Source organism: Poecilia mexicana, unplaced genomic scaffold, assembly GCF_051168715.1.
Source record: "Poecilia mexicana isolate PSO_F unplaced genomic scaffold, ASM5116871v1 scaffold_9, whole genome shotgun sequence".
Lineage (NCBI taxonomy): Eukaryota > Metazoa > Chordata > Actinopteri > Cyprinodontiformes > Poeciliidae > Poecilia > Poecilia mexicana.
Window position 1 is genome coordinate 11,186,901 of NW_028263378.1, and position 9,782 is coordinate 11,196,682.

Consider the following 9,782-nt stretch of genomic DNA (forward strand, 5'->3'; position numbering starts at 1 on the left):
TGTTTCTTTGTATGGAAAAAACAAAGTTTACTGGTTATAAGTGCATTCCTTTCCAGGCAAATAATTTGGTTTTCTTGAGATAAAAATCAACCAATTCTTCTCTGTAAATACCACTTTTAAACTCCTCTGTGAGAAAACCTCCAAGTAGATGAGAAAAAAACAGAGACTGATGCAGAAAGAAGAGGAAAAGTGGAAAAACAAAGAAAGGGCATAATGGATCAAAATTGGCATCCTACCTTTCGTTTGCATTCAGTTACCAAACAGACACACTCTGCTGTGACAAAGTCAAGCCAAATTTATTTTAAAATTCATAAACAACTCATATATACACAAGAGTAACATGCAGATGGTAGTATTATTGTATGGTTGACATGAAATCCCAAAGTGAGGACATAATTTTATTTAATCTGCGTAGTCTCTAAGCTTGAGCTGCAGCCCGGGCGGCTAATCGCTCTCGTTTCTCCTGCTCAGCTTTCTCCTTCTGTTCCTTCTCCCTCTGGATCAGGAACCTCTTCTCCGCCTCCCAGGCCTTCAGCCGGCTCTGGTACTGCTCTATGTCTGGTTTCTCTGCAGAGGCCAGGTTCTGCTGGGCCATTGTGGCCACTAAAGCTTGGAAAGAGGCGGGGTCCACTTTACCCTGAGACTCCAGCTGACTGCTCAGCTCCTGGAGAGGAAAACAATGGTTAGAATAACAGCTTAATGCCAGATCAGCAAAAACAATGGCGTTGCCATGGCAACAGACTGATTGAACTCTCTTTAAAGAGAGAAAAATATCATAAATGTTAACATTTTCCAAACTATATTGCCAGTAAAGTTATCTTGTGTTGAGTAGAAAGTATCAAAATTAGATTTAATAGCCGTTCGAAGTATCTAAAAGCTGCAGGGCGCCGGCCTACGAGGACTGGGTTTGAGATCTCCTGTCACAGACTGTACGACTATTTCAGAGTTCATCTGTGTTTCTCAATTAGAGGAGCCATTAGACAGATACTTTATTCTAAAAATAGAAATTACTCCTGAATTCGTGCTTTTGTGCTTCTGCCCCTTCTGCCCCTTCTACTGAAACCCTCAGGTATTTGCTGTACATTTCTGCTCATATAGAGCAATGTTCTTCTGGATGTTAAGTATTTATGCAAAAAAATATACTGAACACCACATCAGACTTTCCTTCCTCTTCATAATTAGGCATTACTTTATGTCAAAACCCCACCGAAATGCAGTAAAATATAAAACTGTTCCAAGAAAATGCAAATACTTCTGGAAGTTACTGGAAGCTGACAGAAAGCTCCAACTCGTTTGCCTCGTCACACTTTCATCTCATCAGATTTGCATCCAGGACGATAGAAAGATGACATCTTAGACTGGTTTGGGAACGCCTCAGTGTCCTGAGATGATTTGGCAGGAATAACTGGGGAAGGAGAGGTCTGGGGATTTCTCTTACAGCTCCAAATACTCGTGGAAACAATTCTCCAAAGCAGACCAACATCAGAAGAGCTTATGATTCAAATTTTATGTAAATAATTTGCGAAAAACAACAAAAATAAGTCCTCACAAGGGGTCGCTGTGCTTTAGTTACTTAGTTTTCTCAAGAAAATCTGAGTCACAAACAGAGACATAACAGGAAATGGTGTTTGCTGGCCTGCACTCTGCGAGGAAGGCTCATGTAAATTCGGTAGCAGCGACAAACAAAAGCAGCACACAACACCCACCTTGAATCTGCTGACATAGTGAGGAAGGTTAGCCTTCTCAGCTTCATCCTCTTCATCTACGGCTTCCTCCTTCTTACTTTCCTCTCCGTCGGACTCCTCGTCTCCAGAGCTGTCCGAGGCGGCGGACAGGTCCTGCAGCACGTCGCTCACACAGTCGAGCTAACAAAGATAATACGTCTAAATGTTTTATCATGTCCTAAAACTGCTAGACTAGAAATAAAAAAATTCTACCCAAATAAATCTGTTTTTGAGAAGGACATTGCTAAACTGGACAGACCCGTGATGACGCAAAAAGGCCAAGAATTACTCATCGGCTGGCTTCTTAATCTCAGAGAAAGGCTAAGTTAGTGTGTCCTGAGGAAGCGGTCAGCAGAACGTGAGCTGCAGCACGTCCTCCCCGTCTCGCTGCATTATCTTCTCAGTCAACATTACTGCCGTGCCTCCGTCACACACACTCTGTTTGGTTCCTGTTGCAGTGATTCTTTGACACCTTCGGCGCTCCAGGCTCTTTTAAAAATCTCATTAAACACAGACAAAGCTAGATTATTGAACTGGGCAGCGCCGGGCAGATTAGACGCAGCACAACTGGCCGTGCAGACGTGAATAAATAACAATATGACGGTTTGTGGCTTTGACCTCAGCAGGTGAAACCTGTCTGGGGATAAACAGCAGGCTGTCTGCTCTGTGTAACACAGTGCTGAAGTGGTTTTAATCGCTTGGATTTAAACCAGTAACTCTGAAATATGTTTGGTATCAACATCCCAAAAGACAGATAAGGGTGGCAGAAGTTATTTTTTTTATGTTTTTGTTTCTCTGCCTTTATGTTATTTGTTTGAAGAATTAATAGACTGCTGAAATAAAATAAATCTAGATTTTTTTTATGTTAATCTTTGCCAAGCAACTTATTTTAAATTAGGTTGAAGGAGTTTTCTTTAAACTCCTGAGAGAAAACCTAAATCTTTAATCATCTTTGATCATTTGAATTAAAATTTTCTACTTAGGATCTTTTTTCTGTAGCATAGAATAGAATTAGTGATACATTTCTATTAGTTTTTGTATTTATTTTTACTTAATTAAATCAATAACAGATGGACCTTAATTTGATTAGTTATACATTCTAGACATTACCAGATCCAGGTGGTTTTTCCTTATAATCCCAGTAATATTTTTAGTGCTAAATAAATTTAAATTTAGATTGGCATTTATATGTATGGGTATAGCTTAACATGATTTTAAGCTCTAAAAATATTTTTCAGTGTCTGATCGTTCTGGTAGCTTGGCTCAGAAAACCATCCAACTATCACATCCTGAAATCCCTGTTTGTCTTTCTGCAAACAAAACATATCTACTCTAATGGACCATTAAAAAATATCAGTTCACTTCTTTTGTTGTGGATTTGCTGATAGATTTGGGATATTTGTCTTGCTGATGCTTAACATCGACTTACCGACAAAACGAATAGTCGTTTTGTATTGGTGTATAAATGTGTGTGCGTTGGTGAGTGTGACTGGGTGAATATGACTAGTGGAAAGCGGTTTGATTGGTCAAAATGATTGGAAAAGCATTTTGAGTCCATTTACCATTTATCCTCGGGTGGCAAAAGGAGCAACAATCATCACGACTCCACCACCGTGCTTAGCAGGGAAGTGACATTTTTAATTTCTATACTTTTATAAATGAGGGCTGAATTTTCTCCCACTTCTTGACTTTGCTCAAATTAAGGAGGTTCAAGTTTTATAAAGTTATATTGTAATTTTTATTTTTATTTTTATTATTTGTATTTTTATTACTGTCACAATAGTTAGTAGTTTTGAGATGACTTCTTCCTGCACAAGTTACATTTTAGGAAATGTATAATCAAAGACAAAGTTGATCGTCTTAGCAGGAAGTTTGTTTCTTTGTCGATGCTTTGTTGAAACATTTTCACAACAAAATAAATGTGTGAATTTCTACATACTTACTGTGTCTTTAGACAACCTTATGTCACCAGATGCTGCAGAAACTCTCTCCATCACAGCCAGCGCTCGTCCCAGATACCCTCTAACCCACGACAGAGGCATGCCTTTAAATACGGCGTGTATCCCCTTCAACATCTCCACCTTGCCTGGATGAGGAGGAAAAGGAAAAATTAGTCAGACAAGCTGATAATGACAGAGTTCTGCATGAACCAATCACAGCACCAATGAAGAACTGAAGGCAGAAAAGCGAAATAAAAAACAGTCAAATACACACCGAGGAGAGCATTGCCAAGCAGCTGAGCACTGAAGCCGACAGTGTTGTCTTGCTTTAGACCACAGATGAGGAGCGACGCCCCCAAAGCTCGCTCCTCTGATACCTGAGCACAAATATGAACAACAAGACATTTTAAATGTTTATCGCCTGTGATGTCAAACCAAACATGCTGGAAATATTACAAGTCAAGTCATCACACACAGAGAGTTGAGGTTTGGTTGCAAGAAAACATCCCAGAGCATTCAGAGACAGGATCTGTGTGGAGGGAAGGTCAAAAGCCTCTTGGAGCATCAGCTCTTCCACCACAGAGCATGCACCTGCACAAAGCAGACAAAAATGGCTATTTTATTTATCACATTTCCGTATGAAAGAGTTTTCCTGGTGAAACTAAATCTGATCACAGCCTATTTTTTTTTTTTAAAAGCACACCTAAAAACTTTAAAATGTGGATTCTGCCTTACTTTTAAAGTCTCCATCCTTAATGTAGGAATCCAGCAGGAGGTTAAAGGTGAAGTCATCTGGAAATATTCCATACTGGGTCTGCATAAATATTTAGAAAATATTAGTAGAACATGCAAACGTTTAAAGTGGTGTTGCACTGACTTTAAGATAAGTTACCTGACATGCTTAGGTACAAATAAAGTAGTAATTTAGCTTTAATGAGCAACAATTGCTATATAATGGCATGAGAGTATCATAAAACACATGTTTAACACAAATAAAGATGTGACAATGGTTGCAGGTCATGTTAATCCAACACAACAGCAACATTCATACACAAAATATGTGCTGGACTGGAAAAGGTCAAACAACCTGAATTACATGCACCTGGTTTACTCATATTACCTCTGATTATTACCATGAGCATCACTGACATTCAAAATATTCATCAGTACAGTTTTCCAGGGGCTTATACATAATCCTGTTTGTACCTTGTTTTTGAGAGTGTGCAGGGCCTTATCTCTGGCTCCGTATTTCAGACACTGTCTGATCCAGGTGTGAACAGTCCAATCTCGCAAGTACCAACAGTTTGGACTGTGGCGAAACCTTGGGAAATGGAAAATAAACAAAAAATATAAATAGACACACACATACAAAAAAAAGAAGAGAGATTCAGCAACTTTTGATCATCAACTATGACATCAAGCAGAGATAAAGTAGAAAATAAGTTTTATTTCCCACCCCATATTGAAAATAAATGTTCCCTGAGCAAGAGTCTGATTGGCAAACATGCTAAATTGAGTAATCACATGAATGGGAGCAAATTCCAGAGGAAGGAGTAAACAGGAAAGGTCTGGAGATGCCCCGAACAAAGAGGACCATGTGACTGAATATAAACCAAACAGGCAAGCTAAACAGACGATTCAATCCAAGAAAAACACAGAAGTTGGTACCAAGAAAAAAAAAAAGCAAGGAAGCAGCAGATATGATGAAGCAGGAGAAGGAAAACGGTTCCTCGTACTTGTAGAGGTAGTACTCTGCCTGATCAACTTCCTCTCTGGACGATATGTTGTCAACAAACTGAAAGAGAAAAGATGGTGAGCATCTTGTGTTACCATAAAAATAAACAAAACAATTTGAGGGGAATTGTTTGTTTAGATGCAATTAGATGCAGCTCACCCGTGAGATGGTCAGAGAGCTGACAGGGAAGTTTCGGTCGTACGTTCTGTCCATCAGGTTGGCCAGCATAGCTGTCAAGCAATGAGCAGAAAAATATACAACATGATTGATGATCTAAAATGTATTTGGCTTCATTATCAGGTGTGGTGGTAAATTGTGAAAAAGCTATGAGATAAATTGATTTATTTTTTTTATTTTCTTTTTTTCTCAAACACAACCCAGAGAGCTGGGAAAAAATTGTTTTTGCTACTCTGTGTTTCCCTGATTCAGCACACCTGCTCTCAATTGATGTCTGATTAATAGATTTCTAATTAACAGACTTCTGGTCATCTGATTGGCTACAGTTCAGAAGCAGAGAATCGACATAAACATGCAGGGCAGTGTGGTTTAATAAACACTATATTAGGTTATCAATACAGCACTGGGCTGCAGTGCCACACGGTGTCCACTGAATGTCATTGCAATAATGGCATTTGTATTATTTCAAAGGCTGTTTAGACATACAACTATTTCGATTGCTGCATAGCTACTAAATAACTTTTATTTTCATATTTTTATTAATCTGTACACGTTTGGCTTTACATAGACCAAACGTGTATAGATGTTTTTGCAGAGAGATTGTCGTTTTAAATAAAGAGCAATCATGCAATAGTCCTCCTACTTATCCTGCGTGGGAGACTAAACGGTCTCTCACACATATTTACATAAAAGCCACAATTTTAGGTGTTTTCAGAGCAACAGAGTGCCTTTCTATATGGAATAGCTGACAGCTAAAATCCTGTAATACTGATGTGAACCGAGTTTTCAGGTGAAGTCTTTAATGAGCTGAAATGTGTGAACTTTACCCAGGTTCTGGGGGTCCTTCTCGCTTTCCTCCCACAGCTTGGTGTCCGTGTAAGCTGCTGACAGCAACCATCGTCTGGCTGTGAAGGCATTTCCACCAGATTAAACACATGTTAGCAAAAATACAGGTGACATTCAGCTTCTCCTGCTTAAATTCGTCATACGTGGCTCTAAAATATTAAGCAAAAACATATCAAACCCAGACATAAACATTCTTACGATTATGCAATTTAATTGCACCAGACAACAAACAACGTTGACCTGTAAAAGAAGGCGATAAAGCTTTAACTTTGACGGCTGCAGTTACACACTGCTTCAACACGGAGGCCGCCATTTTGGACTGTACCATTTTCAACCGAGGCAGAGGGAGATTTGATATGTCCGACAAGGGTCACACCAAAATTAGGTGCTAGTTTCTAAAATATATATATATATATTAGGAAATAATCAAAAAGGCTAATGCAATAATAATAATAATAATAATAATAATAATAATAATAATAATAATAATAATAATAATAATAATAATAATAATAATAAAAACAAAAACACAACATTTCCATATTAATATAGTAGATCTTTACAAAAAATGACCATGTACACTCAAAGTAATAAAAAGTAAAAGACTTTCTACAATAGAGACAGAGACGTTAGTAGGGATTATCAACAAAGTAAGTAGCATCAGACTGGCATCTTGACATAATCATCTACACTTTCACCAATCTTGAAAACTCACTGCACTAAAACTTCTAATATTAATGTTACTGTAAAGCTTGTCATTAAAGCATAACTTCTGAATCATAAAATTATTTTCTAATGGGTTTTATTTATTATTCAAACCAAAAATATTCCCAAACTTACAACCAAATCGCCATTTGTTCACCATTTTGAAGCATTTTAATGCAAAAATAAGTTTAATCAATTAATTGGTCTTTTTTTTGTTTTGTTTTTATAAAGCACTTTCACTGCTGGAGTGAAGTTTTTAATTTGATTTGATTGACAAAGCTGTTTAAACTGTTAAAGAAAACACAGAAAGTTGTCAGTAGAGGGCGATCTTGAACTATAGCATATCAGCTGGCATTCTGCCCAGAGCCTTTCTGCAACTATGTATTTAAAATATTGTAAGCCCAGTTTTCAGCTACTCTGTATCAGGCTTATAATTTCTTAATGACTAAAAGCTGCAACTGTGCAAAAACTGAGTGTGGTAAAATCCTTCATATGTCCTGTGAATATCTGTGTTGCTGACCTATCACCTGTCTGTTATTGTGCCAATGTTTTTGATCTCCATAAATACCCCAGCAGGAAAGCCTTTAAATATTATTACAGTAAACCCACTGGCTGTGGGTCAAACACCGTGACAGGTTGAGACTGGGGAGTGGACGGTTTTAATAAACAAAACATGGAAGACATTTTAGCATCATGTGGATTTCTCGCTGATGAGCAAAACAGGAAGCTTGTACCTGAAATGCACTCTGTCAGAGCTCACCATGTTGTTAGAGATATACGGCTACGATTAAGCTCCAATCTTAGAACTATTTTGTTTTGTTTATTTCAGTGAAAACCTGCTTCAGACTTGTTTTCTTTTGTCCATCACCCAGAAACCTTCCCATTTACCTCTGTGTTCCAGTAAACAAAAAAATTCAGAAGTATTTATTTTCAATACCTCTCTCTGCTTCCTTTTTTCACACCACATACACGGTGCAGAATGGCATGAGTGCACTTAGGTGAGGAAAAGGCAACGTGACTTAAAAAGTGCATTGTTTGACACGTGTTGGTACACAATGGCACCCGACAGACTGCAGTAGCTGGCATGTCGGTGTGTGGCTTTATGTTTTCTTGAAGCTTGGCTCAGCTTCAATAATATGCAGAGCTGCTGGTTTCTATAATAACACCTGTCGCTCAGGTGGACTGGCTTTCAGTGGAATGAAACAAGTAAGGCACAGAAATGCTGTACTGCAGTCTACAAACTACTTAATAACTTTTACTGAAGCAGGGTAATATCAGACAGAAGACAGTTATGTATAATCACATGTAATACACTAAATGTATATCTATAGAAGGTAAGAAGCCGGCAAAGTCGTTTAAGGGGCTGTATTATGTATTTTCCAGGCACATAGTGCCATTTTATAGCACAATCAAGTAACTATGGTATCCTTGAGTTGTCATAAAATGTTATATACATCAATCATGATGTAAAATAAACTTCACTTCACAATTCAACACTTGTGTCTCTTTAAAAAGCTCCTGCTCTTTCCAACATTCTGCCTTCAGCATGTCATCACAGCAACGTTTCTCAGTTAAGCCTTTAAAATTGCTCTGAGGAGTGTTGCACTGAGAAGTAGTTTGTAGGATGAGGTCAGCAGATGCAGTTCCACCAGATATTTACTAATTGCTGCTGCCGCTAGTCTGGAGGAGCTGAGTGGGGGAAGGAAGCTCTGTGAGGCGGAAGCTTGGCTGGAGACTGCAGCTCTGAGGAGGAGCTCCGTGGAAAAGGTGGGGCTTGGTGAGAGCAAGCATTTATCCACCCCCAATGGCTGACATGCAAGATTTAAGAGATTTCTCAAACAGGCATAAAAGAATCAAGGCAACACTCCATGTCTGTTTTTGATGAGGGAATTATGATATAACATGATGTAAAGCTCAAAACAGTCAAATTTACACAATAGAGCCCCTTTAATTTCGAATAGGTCACTTCTCTCCAGTTCTCCACGTTTATCTAATCTCAAAACAACTTCAAAGGTGACCTGAGGTTCACCCTGCAAAACGACTGGTTGGAAATTTGCTACCAAACTATCCATACTAGCTCAATTTGCTTCCTGCTTGTTCAGTTATAGTTTTCTAGAATATTCTACAATGATCAGCTCTCTCTCACAAATCTGTAACAGCATAGTTGATTCCTGGTGATACACCTCATCGTGACACCTCACTCATATAGTTCATACCTGCCTACTGGTACAGTGTTTTGGCGGGTTTCCTGCAATAGCATGCCTAAAGTACTATCTGGAAACACGAACCTCTCACCCCGTATTGCTATATTCAGCCTCCCAGAGGACTTTAAAGAATTTTCCTCTGATCACCTAGCTGTCATTTCTTTCTCTTTTCTGTCGGCTAGGTGACACACATTGCTCCTCTGGCAGTCTGCTTTTGCTCCCTCTGGGTCTAGATGGCTTAGGGATACAAAGACTTTTCTTCAGCTCAAGAAAATACTCAATTAGAGGTAGTAGTAGTAGGAACTTTTACGAAAGGTGACAATTCATAAATGTCCTTAACTCATCATGCTTACATATGAGGTTTCCCCCAAAACACCCACACTTATTACTTTTTTGTTAGCCTTTTGATCTTTATGTAGTTCTTTAAATTATTTCGGTTTTATATCCATGC

At 38.5% G+C, this 9,782-nt stretch overlaps 1 protein-coding gene across 2 annotated transcripts; it reads right to left on the reverse strand.

Annotated features, from left to right (window-relative positions):
• Positions 1 to 272: 272 nt before the first annotated feature.
• Positions 273 to 6,772, reverse strand: mrps27 (mitochondrial ribosomal protein S27). 2 transcript variants are annotated; one of them, XM_014998567.2, is made up of 11 exons: positions 6,663 to 6,772; positions 6,404 to 6,481; positions 5,559 to 5,629; positions 5,401 to 5,459; positions 4,871 to 4,985; positions 4,400 to 4,478; positions 4,140 to 4,255; positions 3,939 to 4,041; positions 3,668 to 3,810; positions 1,707 to 1,865; positions 273 to 664 (listed from the first exon to the last, which is right to left on the reverse strand). In XM_014998567.2, exons 1-11 carry the CDS (start codon positions 6,748 to 6,750, stop codon positions 419 to 421), a joined length of 1,257 nt encoding a protein of 418 aa, XP_014854053.1. In that variant the 5' UTR covers positions 6,751 to 6,772; the 3' UTR covers positions 273 to 418. The 2 variants fall into 2 exon arrangements, with proteins under 2 accessions (XP_014854053.1, XP_087864921.1); XM_088008795.1 differs by having other exon boundaries at positions 6,621 to 6,765.
• Between the last annotated feature and the right edge of the window lie 3,010 nt (positions 6,773 to 9,782).

Excerpts from the sequence above, each read along its gene's own strand:
- mrps27 (XM_088008795.1), bottom strand. The coding sequence starts at position 6,750 with ATGGTACAGTCCAAAATGGCGGCCTCCGTGTTGAAGCAGTGTGTAACT. Across the intron at positions 5,630-6,403 it reads GAAGGACCCCCAGAACCTGG|CTATGCTGGCCAACCTGATG; the intron begins GTAAAGTTCACA and ends ATTGCTTGACAG. Across the intron at positions 3,811-3,938 it reads GCTTGGCAATGCTCTCCTCG|GCAAGGTGGAGATGTTGAAG; the intron begins GTGTGTATTTGA and ends CTCCTCATCCAG.